Source organism: Suillus fuscotomentosus, assembly GCF_016647785.1.
Source record: "Suillus fuscotomentosus strain FC203 chromosome Unknown F5891scaffold_33, whole genome shotgun sequence".
NCBI lineage: Eukaryota > Fungi > Basidiomycota > Agaricomycetes > Boletales > Suillaceae > Suillus > Suillus fuscotomentosus.
In genome coordinates, this window is record NW_024539545.1 from 221,652 (window position 1) to 234,929 (window position 13,278).

General features: G+C 44.9%; 2 protein-coding genes across 2 annotated transcripts; both read left to right on the plus strand.

Annotated features, from left to right (window-relative positions):
• Positions 1-763: 763 nt before the first annotated feature.
• Positions 764-4,094, plus strand: F5891DRAFT_1128989 (uncharacterized protein; the record flags this gene model as incomplete). The annotated part of the gene is made up of 13 exons (XM_041364342.1): positions 764-1,043; positions 1,203-1,405; positions 1,479-1,583; positions 1,617-1,664; positions 1,718-1,914; positions 2,272-2,473; positions 2,530-2,687; positions 2,737-2,833; positions 2,886-3,065; positions 3,124-3,250; positions 3,271-3,332; positions 3,394-3,708; positions 3,759-4,094. 13 exons carry the CDS (start codon positions 764-766, stop codon positions 4,092-4,094), a joined length of 2,310 nt encoding a protein of 769 aa, XP_041224927.1.
• A 1,262-nt stretch (positions 4,095-5,356) lies between these two features.
• Positions 5,357-7,304, plus strand: F5891DRAFT_1189795 (uncharacterized protein; the record flags this gene model as incomplete). The annotated part of the gene is made up of 5 exons (XM_041367221.1): positions 5,357-5,404; positions 5,475-5,681; positions 5,741-6,100; positions 6,175-6,414; positions 6,471-7,304. 5 exons carry the CDS (start codon positions 5,357-5,359, stop codon positions 7,302-7,304), a joined length of 1,689 nt encoding a protein of 562 aa, XP_041224928.1.
• Positions 7,305-13,278: the final 5,974 nt, after the last annotated feature.

The following is a 13,278-nucleotide window of genomic DNA, read 5'->3' on the forward strand; positions in this document are numbered from 1 at the left end:
TTCTTATATTCCTTAAGTCTCCTTTGCCTCCTTGTGCAGTTTACTAAGTAGAATAAGGCAAAAAAGGACTCTAATGTTTTCCTGATGCTGATGATATGTGTTATTATTAGTATGCATTATCATATTGTTTCTGAGTCCACTATCACCTTCTGTAACCTCCGTCACCTTCTGCAGCCTCCAGCTGTATTGTACATACTAAGTCTATATCTATACTTTGTTCATACTTGTATTTCCGATGGCTCCAACTCGTTCTGCTCGACGATGAGAGAAATATAGTTATTCTGAAGGGACACTAACAGGACAGATAGCATGCACTCACTGTGGCACAAAGTTCAAGGCCCAGGGCATCAAGAAACACGAGATGAGCTGCAAGAAGTGCCTGGAAACTGAAGAGGAGCAACAACAGTTCAATTGAGAGTATGAGAAAGGGCGACGAAAAGGTGCACCATCTATTACTGTGTACAATCAATTGATCATTTGACTGGTATATGTTTGGACTTCCAGAACAAAAGGCTTGCAGGACCCTTGTCCCTGGAATCGACGAAGCTGGCCCATCAAACACAGCCAAAATCACCTCTGAATCCAAGTCTGATGTGAGTAACAGTTGCACTGATGACCACGACACATTGCCTGAGCCCGAAGGGCAACTTGATTACGATGGCAATGCGGGAATTACAAGCCCAGGTAAGCGCATTGATTTCATTAATAATGTTTTTGATTTGGAGGTCGACTTATTTGTACTACAGTATTATCTGATGCAAGCATGGCCAGTATCAACCCTGCACCTGCGGCATCTGCACAACTCCCCAGTGAATTCAAAACTGAATACCATCCTCGGTCTGGTTGTCTGACTCTCTTCCAGCCCTTCAATGAATTCCGTACCTCCTCAGATGCGCAGCATAATGTGCCTATTATCAATGATGAACCGTGGCATCCCTTTAGATCGCGTGGGGACTTTGAATTTTCCGAGATTGCAATCGAAGCTGCACTCAACAAGTCCCAAATCAACCCACTCCTCAGTCTCATCACGTGCATCTCTGAAGGTCGTGCTCAGATAACTTTGAAAAATGAAGCTGATCTCTTGAAGGCATGGGACAACGCTGCAGCTGAATTAACACCAGTACGTCTTGACTTGGCCCTCTCATGTGATTATATTGCTTAACACTTTAGCTAATTAAGTGAATAGTTCTCGAAACACAAAGTTCCGGTGACATACAAGAAGGATGAGCAGGTGTACGAAGTTCATGCATGGCCTATTTGGGATTGGGCGCTGGATTTATTGGATAACCCATTGCTTGTGCCACAGTTTGTCTGGGATGCATGTTGTGTTTACAAGCGCAATGACACAGAGTTTGAGTGCTTCTTTGACGAACCATGGACTGGAGATAGGTGGTGGGACATTCAAGTGTGTAACAGTTGTCTTTTTTTAAATCAAACATATAGATTCATGCTTTGTATTTCAATGTGAATAATATCAGTCTTCTCTTCCTGACGTCGACAGCGCTGTCCTGTTTTGTTTTGTTTTGTATGCTGACAAGACGAAGTTGTCATCTCATGGTACAGTCAAGGGGTACCCAGTCATGGTATGATGTGCGAACTTACCTACACATATCCAGAATGGCGAGGCATTTGGTGGTGGCCGTGTCATTGGATGGTTGCCTATCGCGAGTCTTTTTATTTTTATTTGTCGAATATCAATCTAACTTGTGCATCGCAGGTTCCTGAGGATGCAGGTGAAGAAGGTAAACTTGGATATACAACACTGAAATGTGTTGTATGGCATGAATCATTCTTCAAACTCCTGGAGCTCGCTGCACAGTACTCGAAGACTGGGTATTTGCACAAATGTCACAATAACATTGTGCGATGGCTATTCCCTGTCATACTAATTCTTTCAGCTGACTATGAAGAACAGTAAGTCCTTTCAACATATCTTTTCTATCACTGCCATTTCCTACGATACATGTCCACCATCTTATCCATATTCCAAACCCGGTTCTACTTACAGTCGCCAACCTACTTCCACTACCACTAACTCACCATCTGATCCGTATTCCAAACCTGGTTCTACTTACAGCCTCCAACCTACTTCCACTACCACTACTAACTCACCATCTTATCCGTATTCCAAACCTGGTTCTATTACTTACAGCCGCCAACCTACTTCCACTACCACTAACTCACCATCTTATCCGTCCAATAGCTTCTTTTCGTCTTCTCTTAATTTTATCAATGTATCTTTGTTGAGAAGGCTGATCAATTGTTTAACAGATGCATGATGTCGCTTATATGTGGCCGCAATGGCAAGTGCCCTTGCCCCATGTGTCTGGTACCACTAGCGGAGCTTCACGACCTGTCAAAGACTTATCCTCTTAGATCTATGGAGAAAGCGAAGGAAGCACTTCGTGTTTATAGGCGCAGCAAAGCTCAAGGTGAGGAGCTACTGAAAATCCTTGGATTGAGGCCTGTTGAGGTGCGCTGAACCTTCTCTGCATGATTCAATTGTTCTGATATTAAGAACACACTTAGAATGTCTTTTGGATCATATTGTATTCAGATCCACATGATGCGCTCAGCTTCGATCGATTACATGTGTTGCATGCCGGTCTCTGGAAGCACCTACTTGGAGAGTTGAAGAAAATCCTCGCATCGCTTGGACGTGAAGCTGAGGCAGCATTTGAGAAGCTGTAAGTCGTTAATACTAATACTTTTTCCATAATCTCAATCATTTCGCAGGATCAGTAACTTCCCTCGATGGCGCAACCTCAACCACTTCAAATCTGTCATCAATGTCTCATTCACCGACAGAAACAAGTACCAGGACCTATCTAAGGTGAGTTTGTTCTGTCGTTTCGCGATCACACATGTCACTCATTATTTTGAAGCAAGCCTTTTATGCAGGTTTGAACATCCTAACCTCCAGAGCCTCTCAAGAGGGCCACCAACTACTTCGTGTCATCAGCACTTATCTCCAGTTGGATAGTTTGATTGGCCTCGATGTACATACCGAGGGCATGCTGGCAGCAATTGAAGCCAAACTTCTGGTTTTTGATACAGAACTTAAGGTGAAGTCCTTCCTTGTCACTTCATAGCTACACATTCATACTGACACATTCGTTTTAGGCCTATGTTACATGTGTTGAATCATCCGACATTGAGAAACTAAAGCTCAATTGGGATTTTCCGAAGACGCACTTATGGAAACACGTCGTTCATGATATTCGACGTAAGGGAGCAGCACATAATTACAGTACACGTCCCAATGAAAAGCTGCATGGCCCCTCAAGGACACCTACCACTATCGAACGAATGAAAAAGACGTTGCAGCACAGGTAAGTTTGCAGTTTCTCAACACTAATTTTAAATTGGACTGATTATGTTTTTTTTTCATAGATCCTTTGTGTCGACCATCATAAGTTTTCTCTGATGCTCTTGAGGGAACATGTCGACATGGTTGATGAACACAACTGGTTACAAGTGCTTGGTGATGATCTTCCTGATGAAGATGTTGATGTCACCTTCAATGGTCATGTGAAGATGGGTGCACCGATACAACATCCTTCATCCATCCTTGATCTTGAGAACCACAGCTCGGTAGATCGGATATTTCAAGCTTTTCGGAGGAAGTTTACTGAATTCATTAACCGCTCTCTCCCTACCTATGGGTACCAACTAACAAATTGGATTACATTTCCAGCTGATTATCAGGTATGTAATATATATCTTTAGATTCAATTTCTTATTGACTTGTCATGCAGATTCATGAACATTGCTATCTCAAGGTCAATTACGAGTCGATGGTCGACTGGAAGCAAGCCGCCAATCACCTCCGGTGCAACCCGCAATTCCACAGGTCACCACGGTTTGATCATGCCCCCATACAGCTCACTGTGGATGAAACAATATTTGTTCATTTGATCTTTCTGTTTAGATGCTGTATCTTAAACCTTGGGTCCTTCGAATTTGCCCTCGTCCAACCGTATACTGCAAGAATCAACAGTGCTCACAGAACAGACCGTTTCTTCAAGCTCACTCGTGTGAAGGCCGTCCCTAGGGCATCGTCAATATTCGTCCCACTCAATTCTTTCATTTGAGGCGCCCTTTTGGTTCCCGACCTGGATTATCAAGATGAATACCTTGTTGTCGATCACATCGACAGTGACATGTTTCTCCGAATGAAGGCCCAGGTGCCTCAGTAAATGTAAGTATATTCTCCCACTCTCTGTCATTCTTTCTTACATTGTCGCGCTACAGTCCAGTCTCCATCATTCTCCCCACATCATTGCAGTACTCTCCCACCAGTCCCTCCTTCAGTGTTTGTTGTACTCATTGGTGTTATAAATTATCTGGTACATTTCTTTCCTGTCAGACACTCCATGTAGATTAAGCACATTATACGAATAGTGCACCATGATCCCTTGCTCAATGCATGCAAGAAACTTGGACCAGCAAGCTGCATTGCTCAATGCATGCAAGAAATTTAGACCAGTAAGCCTCTTTCTCTTCGCTCACCTAACCTGACTCCATCTTACAACAGCACTCCTTTCCATGATGCATTGCTCAACACATGCAAGAAACTTAGACTGGTAATCCTCTTTCTCTTTTCTCACCTAACCTGACTCCATCTTACAGCAGTGCTCCTTTCCATGATGCATTGCTCAACGCATGCAAAAAACTTGGACCAGTAAGCTGCATTGCTCAATGCATGCAAAAAACTTGGACCAGTAAGCCTCTTTCTCTTCGTTCAACTAATCTGACTCCACCTTACAACAGTGCTCCATTCCAAGCTGCATTGCTCAACGCATGCAAGAAACTTGGACCGGTAAGCTGCCTTGCTCAATGGATGCAAGAAACTTGGACTGGCAAGCCGCATTGCTCAACACATGCAAGAAACTTGGACCAGTAAGCCTCTTTCTCTTCGCTCAACTAACCTGACTCCATCTTATATTGTAATCTCTATCTACAGGTTAAATTACTACTCTCGACGGCACGCACTCAATGCATGCAAAAAACTTGGACTGGTAAGCCTCTTTATCTTCGCCTGACTAACCTAACTCCAACTTATATTGTAATCTCTACCTACAGGTTCAATTATTACTACTCTATGGCATGCACTCAATGCATGCAAAAAACTTGGTGAGTAAATCGGCTTCTCTTCGCTAGGTAGATCATTTGATTGTGGTCTAGGCTCTCATGAGCTGCTGTCTATCAGGCCAATGGACTCCTTCTATGGTTAGAACACCATTCGTTTGTAAAGTAAGTCCCGCCTCATTATGTATTGTTATCTCGGCAAATTTTGATGCACTCAATACAGTCAACGTGTTTCTAGCAACGTAATTGTTCTGTATGCAAGTTGATGTCTGTTATTGAGGCTGTTGGCATGCCTCATGATGATATTTATAGGGTAAGTGGTTTTCTCGTCACTGTGTCTTAATCACTAACACCAGATGCCTTCCTCCTACCTAGTTTCATAGCCACAGCCTGTCGTCGTCATGCCATGCAACCCTAGACCTGGCTTGGATGATGGAGAAGATTTTGAAGCTGAAATCAATGCAATTATGTCGGATGAGTCCGATAGCTCTGACGGATCGGACAGTGAACAATCTGGGAGTGATCTCGACCAGTTGAGGTTGGTCTTGGCTGTCTCTGGTGCCGACGCCCAAATGCATGAGGTTCGAAAGGTGAGTACACTCACAATGCTAGTATCAGAGTATGTCATCTTATATTGCAACATGTGTAGGCTCTCGCGATGGCCCAGCAAGCCTACAATACGACACAATCCGAATTACATGTCCTCAAGAGACAATACCTTGCACTATCCTCTGCGGTTCCTGCTCGCAGCCGCAACTGCGTGCTCAAGAAAACATCTCCACTGGACTCCAGTATCAGCCATCAAGGTCAGAGATATGTGCTGTACTGTCACTTCTGGGTCATAAATGACCTGTTTCCGACAACACCTCAACCTGGTGTCGACTCATGCAGCACTACACACTGGACCTCTCCCGAGGCAAAGCTTAAAGGTGCCATGGCGGAACTGTACCTGTTCATACTTAAGGATCTGCACCATTCAATGGAAACCTATTCTCAGTTTGCATCCTTGGTAAGTACATAATGCTATTTCAAAGTCCTGGACCACACTGATACTTGTTATCATTAGTTTTGAGCTGCAGTCAGCTCCGAGAGGTCAAATATCCTGCACAGCATCAAGGACTGTGCAGGCATCATCTTCTCTTCTTTCAAGCTCGATCTGAATCTTTTTGCCAACCAGCCTTCGAAGAAGCAAAATGTCAAAGACCTCCTTGTCTTATTGAAGAGAAATGGCAAGGGCGACTACATCCATCTACGCCTGTACTATTTACGAAGCCCAATGCCATGGCAGCTGATGATTTTCTCAAGTCTATCGTCCTCATCAAAGTATGTACCATTGTCTAATGTATGAGTGTGTCGCCTAACTCTATTACTCGTTCTAGATTGTTCGGGTTGAAGTCTTTGGGAAGGCAATACTTGGTGGGAAGACCTGGGGCCATCCAAAGGGCAGGGGTCTGCGTATGGGCACACAGAGTGTCTCAGAGGGTATGATTGCGGGTGCGGCTATCCTGGCAAGTTTACCACATATTCCTTACTTGGTATTGCTGATCGTTCGCTCACAGGCACATTTCTTATTGACACATGATGCTGAGCTTACAGCAATTGGAGCAGAGACCAAAATCGACTACCAGAAGGACTACAACTTTTACTTGGAACACCTACTCAAAGGCATGCCATGGGCCATCAGTGTGATGGAGTATTTCAACAAAGAGGTCTTCAATACTACTACCACGCATAGCACACCTATATCTACGACACTACCTGCTGCCACGCCTCGCACCTGGGAGGATGATTTCTTACAGGAACTAGACAACTTGGACCCTGTCATCCGTCATCCTTCACCAGCCCGTTCTCTTGCACATGCACGTGCACCTTCTCCCACCCTTTCTGCCCTTTCCAATCTCTCCTCCTCGATACCTGCAGCCCCTGCTGTTATCCATGATGACCTTTCCATCTCAGCCGCCATGAATTTCACTTCATCAACTCAGGTATCCATTGGTCAGACAGGTGTCACGTCTGCTTCCACGCAGGTACATTTTGACCTCAATCAATTGTCACTCGCCAACAATGACATTGGTTCATTGGCTGCAGTGCCTGCACCTTTGGCAACAGGTTCCAAAGTACCTACTCGTCGGGGCTGCATTTCAGCACAGGCTGCTCAAGTCACTATGGCAGCCGACAAAATGCTTACAGAACCTGCCAAGACCAAGCATTGAAGGTACAACAATTCAGATGGTGAGTCTGAACAATATGTTGGGTCTTGCAGAACCTAGCTGCTATTCGACCCTAAAGGGTTTCTGGACCAGGCTCAAGGCTCAGAGGAGAGGAAATATCATAAAAACTTGCTGATCTCTCAGACTCATAGTAAAACTGGTGAAAAGGTTGATTGATTATGTAAGCTACAAAAGTGCCAACATAAGGTAAGGTAAAAACAGTCTCTACAAGCCCAACCAGAAATGAATCCCTACATCTCATGGGAACTTTAAATCATGACTGTCCCCAGTCATCTACCTATGCAAACCAAAGCTAAGCTAAACTTAAGAGAACTAACCTGGGGGTCCTCAAACACCTTTTGTTTCCTTGACGCGTATGCCAGGTAAACTGCGCCAGTGAGTGAGGGTCAGGCAATGCAATAAAACGATATCCTCCAGACTTTGCTTTTAGTACTGGAGGAGCAGCGATGCTAAAGTGAAATAAATGCGATGATGGTTGCATGGATGACGATGGGGAGTAGACGGATAGAAAGAGGCGAACGAGGGCTTCGAAATGAGTATAGGGTTGACTAGGTTTGGTGGAGAACTGAGTGAGCAATGAGGGAAATGGTGGAAAAGGGCGGAAATTGCGAGAAGTGCGGATAGTGAGGGCGCGTGCGGGCGTATCGGAATTCTGATCGGATGGATAGAAAGAGCGGAAAAATTCGGTCAGAACGCGCCTAAGGCGATGGGCGCGCGATCACGGGGCGACGAGATATAAAGAAAACACAAAAAATGGGGCGAAAAAACAGAGGGGAACGCGCAAATGCGGATAGCGAGCGAATGGCTGAGCGCGCGAAGGCGCGGATATGCGCGAATGAAAGCCATGAACGAGGGCTTCAAAACGGATATAGGGTCGATGGGGTTTCGATGCGAAATGGGCTGGTGAAAGTGCGAAAAGTGCGGAGGTGCAAGAGGGAGGAGGAGGAAGGGGTATGGTGCAGGGCAACAAGGGCTGGTCCTATCAAAAAGCGGATTGGGGCAATGGACAGAGCCACTGAGGGATGGTAAATGTCCAAAAGAGCTAGATGAGACAGGCCTTTGAGCACCCAGAAAACCCTTATCTCCCCTCAACTTCTCAAAAACACCAAAAACTCGATATCTCCACAACTACTGCTCCAATTTCGATGAGCCAGGGCTCAAAATGATCGTACGGACGTGGGTAATACGACCCTAAGTTTGCGAGAGATCCGCTCGAAAAACGCGTGGGAAAAATGCTTATCAATGCGCTGGGGAGGAGGAGAAGATGCTGAAAAGTGGGAATGTGGGAGAAGCTGGTAATGAATGACTGTGGTTGGATAATAGGCGAATTTGGGGGATGATTGGAGAGCTTGGAGAGCCTAGAAACACAAGAAACCCTCGTGGTGGGCTCCAGTTGAAGGTACAACAATTCAGATGGTGAGTCTGAACAATGTTGGGTCTTGCAGAACCTAGCTGCTATTCGACCCTAAAGGGTTTCTGGACCAGGCTCAAGGCTCAGAGGAGAGGAAATATCATAGAAAACTACTGAGCACTCAGACTCATACTGGTAACTGGTGAAAAGATTGATTGCTTATGTAAGCTACAAAAGTGCCAACATAAGGTAAGGTAAAAACAGTCTCTACAAGCCCAGCCAGAAATGAATCCCTACAGCGTGTTAGTGGGCACAGCAAGAAGGCAATGATGAAGTATGCAAAGTGATTCATTGTCGCATCATTACTGATCATATTCATACTGTTTTTCGAGTTGTTTTAGCACTTATATTTCTTTTTTCATGTATTTAGGATTAAATACACGAGTATATTGTACTTAAACGATGAACGATATACTACAAGTTTGTTGAAGTACCTTCGCTATCAAATGACTATGACCGCCTACTGCCTTATAAGGACCTTAAAATGTGCATATAGGCAATATAGTTCCCACCTATGTATTGGCCTTTTGGCCAAGGGGTAACTATGCCGGTTAATACTATGGTTCTACTTACAACTTAAAGTCTAGAGTTTGAATCCCCCCAAGTACAATAAAATGGTAATAACAATAGTAATAAGGATTAGCTAGTAATTTAATAGTGTAATAAGTAGAGTACTCAAATAACAAGGTGATGCGATTAGTAGCAGACTAGGGCAGATAGCTAAATGCAACAGAGACTTCAAAGTCTCCTTACACTGGATTCCCAGTCACATGGATATCCATGGCAATGAGGAGGCCGACAAGCATGCGAAAACTGCAGCGGAAGGGCACCAATCCAACAGTCCCCATGAACACCTGCCAGAATATCTAAGATACAACTCACTCCCCCTTAGCATATCCACTCTCATAGCAGCTCACCATCAGACAATACACGCATGCTGGAGAAGAATCTGGTGCAAGTCTCCCCGTCACAATCGTATTCATAGGATAGACCCAGACATCCTAAATCACACATTTATCAAGCTAACAACAGCATTTCCCAAACGGCTAACAGGTGTCTACTTCGCACTACGCTCCCAGCACATCCCTCTCAACCAGCATCTTCATTGTATCGGCAAACACCCGATGCCATCCTGTCCGCACTGCCCGGGAGTGAATGAAACAGTCGCCCACTATATACTGGACTGCCCACAGTATCGCAGAGAATGACATATCCTCACCTTAGCCCTGGGCAGAAAGGCATCATCGCTACTATATCTTCTATCAGACGTAGGGGCAAACCCCCATCTCACATGGTTCCTAAACATGACAGGATGACTTAGGAAAACTTACGGTGAACTCCTGCTTCCTCACGAACCTTCAGATTAATGCAGCATCTCTCTCCCCCCCCCCTCTGTAGAAAAACATTCAAGCACAAGAAGAACACGCCAGATACTATACGCTAACCCATTCTCAAATGCTCATACTGTACCATCACCCCACACCACCAAACTGTATCACAATGTACCACAAATCACTCGCCTACACAGAATCCCCATCAAGAGGAACGTAAAACATAAATATCAGAAGGCCCTCACTGTGCACACAAAGGTCCACCCACATTTACACCTGCATAAACCCAATGATTCCTGTACCAGCTCACCCTCAGTGACCAAGTACGCGTATATAAATGATAACTGTTAGCATCCCATACTCGCGCACTGATACAAAGGTCTTATCTTTAAACGGGTGGCGTGTCTAAAACGGCTGGTGGGAATGGCGGACTGGTGGAGACACGTCTCACACCAGGGCATTCGCGCACCCAGTACTATAAGGGACACAAGGGGTCCCAATAGCTTAGACTAGACTAGACAGAACTGTCCTACATAGAGCTCCGCTCTGCAAAGGACAGAAATGGAATCAAAAGAAAAAAAAAAAGGTGATGCGAGCCATCCAAAGATCACGTGGATCGTTCAAATGATATTTTTGTTTATTTTAAGATTGTTGTCAGCATTATGATGCCTTTCAAGGTCCGTCCCTCACGTGTCACAACACAGCCATTGTGATACCTTACAACGGCCAGTGGCAATCATTCTAAGGTCTTAAAATATAATTGTATGTCAAAAAATGGTCCTTAAAATGTCTACCAAGGATTTACAATGGTCCCTGGAAATTTCTGACATGTGTTAAGTCTGCGCAGACTCTGCCTCAAAGTCTGGGGGACATGTCTGGGTGTATTTTGTCGGCAAGCTCCAGGTTGTCTGACATCATCACTCCCGCCACGATCTATGCCAGCCACTGTGACACTGATCCCATCAGCCACCCCCGTCAGTGGCTAGCCACCCTTGCCATCTACATCAACCACCCCGTCAGCACTTCAGCCACCCCTGTGTCCCACTTCAGTAGGTGCAATCAACGACAAGTCTGATTGATGACATTCCGCAGGATGGCACCTGGAATACTTGGCAGCTGTAGAGCTGTAGTCGATGATATGTTGTCTGTAGGCACAGCGGGCAACGTGAAATGGCGGGGGACTGACAGTAAATTATGACATAATACAGCAGGCAGACAATCATAGACTTCCCGGCACTTTCCGGACAACTGCTGGCAGACCTGTCACAGGTGGAGGACAAGACACAATTGGATGGCTGACAGAGGATGAACTAGAAGTCATGAGGACGAAGACAACAAAGAGAGAAGGGGATCCTAAAGCTGACAAACCCATGTGATCCCAAAAAGGACACAAGCACCGGTCCAAATGAAGCCGTGAAGATCGAGTCAACAGAGATTTTTTGTGGGAGACCTGTACCCTCTTTTAGGGTACAGGAACTGAGTCTGTGACTTTTTTTTTTCAGACAAGCGATGTATATTTGTAGCAACTGATGAGGTCTAGTTCTACAAGTATGTGCTATAGTGGGGTTCGGGGAACTCTGGTCCGAGGGAAAATGCACTTACGCACTCCCATTTTCATGGGGTGTGTGGGACTCTTAGACTACCTGGGGGCCTCGTTTGCAGAGGGCCTGGGTGGTTTGATACCCACTAAAACCTCTAGGGCGGTGGCCCAGTTTTTTGGTAATGGTTTATCAGATGTAATTATATCTTTCCACATGGCTATTACTAATTTTTCAAAAGACGGTGTTCAGTCTATCTTCATTACTGTGATTCTGTCTATTTGTAGACATTTGTTTATTGTTGTTGTCCAACATTTTGTTATTGCTTGCGTTGTGTGGGAGGTACTGTTTATTGTTCTGTCGCATCGCAGCACCCAGATTAGGTATGCTGACTCTGATATTAATATTTGTAGCAGCCTCAAGGCTCCCTTTGTGAGGGGTCTAGGTTCATGGTTTGTCGGATCTTCATTGGCCGGTGTCTGTGATTGTGCGCTAATATTACCGCATCCTAGGATCGTACCTAATTTTATTTGTGGCCAGGCGCCAAAGCTTTCAGGCCATGTCTCTTTCGCCAGGGGCCATATTGTGGTACGTGCGTTGTTGTCACATTCGAGAAGTATATGTTCCATTGATTCTGAGTCAGTGTTGCAGTGTGCGCATCTGGCGCACTGTTCATACATGGGGATATTAAGCCAGTAATCACCAATTCGGTAGGCGCCATGCATTGCTTTGAATAGGAATTGTCTCATCTTTTTGTTCAGGTCCTTGTTTCGGCATCCATTCCATATATTCGTGTCGTTTTCTGCATGCCCTGTTAGTTCTTGGATGGTGTGTCTAGTTACTTCGAGATTGTTGGTTGTTTGTCGTCGTTGAGTCGGTTTCTTTTGTTTTCTTATTCCTTTGTATGCTAATGATTGCATGATGGCTGATAGTTTTGCCTCTTGCAGGTTGAATTCGTTGGGGACCGATAGGTCGATGGGGTCAGTGTCTTGTTTGTTGGCTTCCTCTTTTGCCAATTGGTCTGCCCATTTGTTGCCAAATTGGCCGCTGTGTCCCTTCACCCAAACAAAGGAGGTTTGTGCCGAGCGTTTTCATAAATGGTATGTGGTTGCTCTAATGTATTCACTGTTAGCGATATTTATCCACCCATCATCTTCCCATCTTGTGAGGTTCTTGGTTAGGCCGTCTATGGCGTATTTTGAGTCTGTCATGAAGGTGATTGGTATGTATGGGTCGGTATTTTGTAGGGCTACAAGGATAGCTGATAATTCTGCGATTTGGTTAGATTGTTTTTCTCCAGGGATTCAGATAGCTCAGTTTTGTGGGTGGTTCTCCGCTATCCATATGCCGCTACCACATCTTGTGTTGTGTTTTCCATTTTCTAGGCAGGACCCATCAGTATATATTATTAGCTCCTCATTTAGGAGGTTTAGTCCTCTTGCTTGGGTGTGTAGTCGGTGGGCTGGAGTAAGTGAGTTGCAGTTTGGATCGGTGAAAATTCTGAAGCAGTCAGATAAGCATGATCTAACTGTGGTGGATGGGTCGAATAGGATTCCTTCTTGGCGTTGTTCATGAGCTTGTTGGTTCTTTTCTTTTCGTCTGTGGGTGAGTGACAACCCGTCTTTTTTTGATTTCGTTTTTGTGTTGAACTTTGGAGTGATTCTGTGTAGTATTAT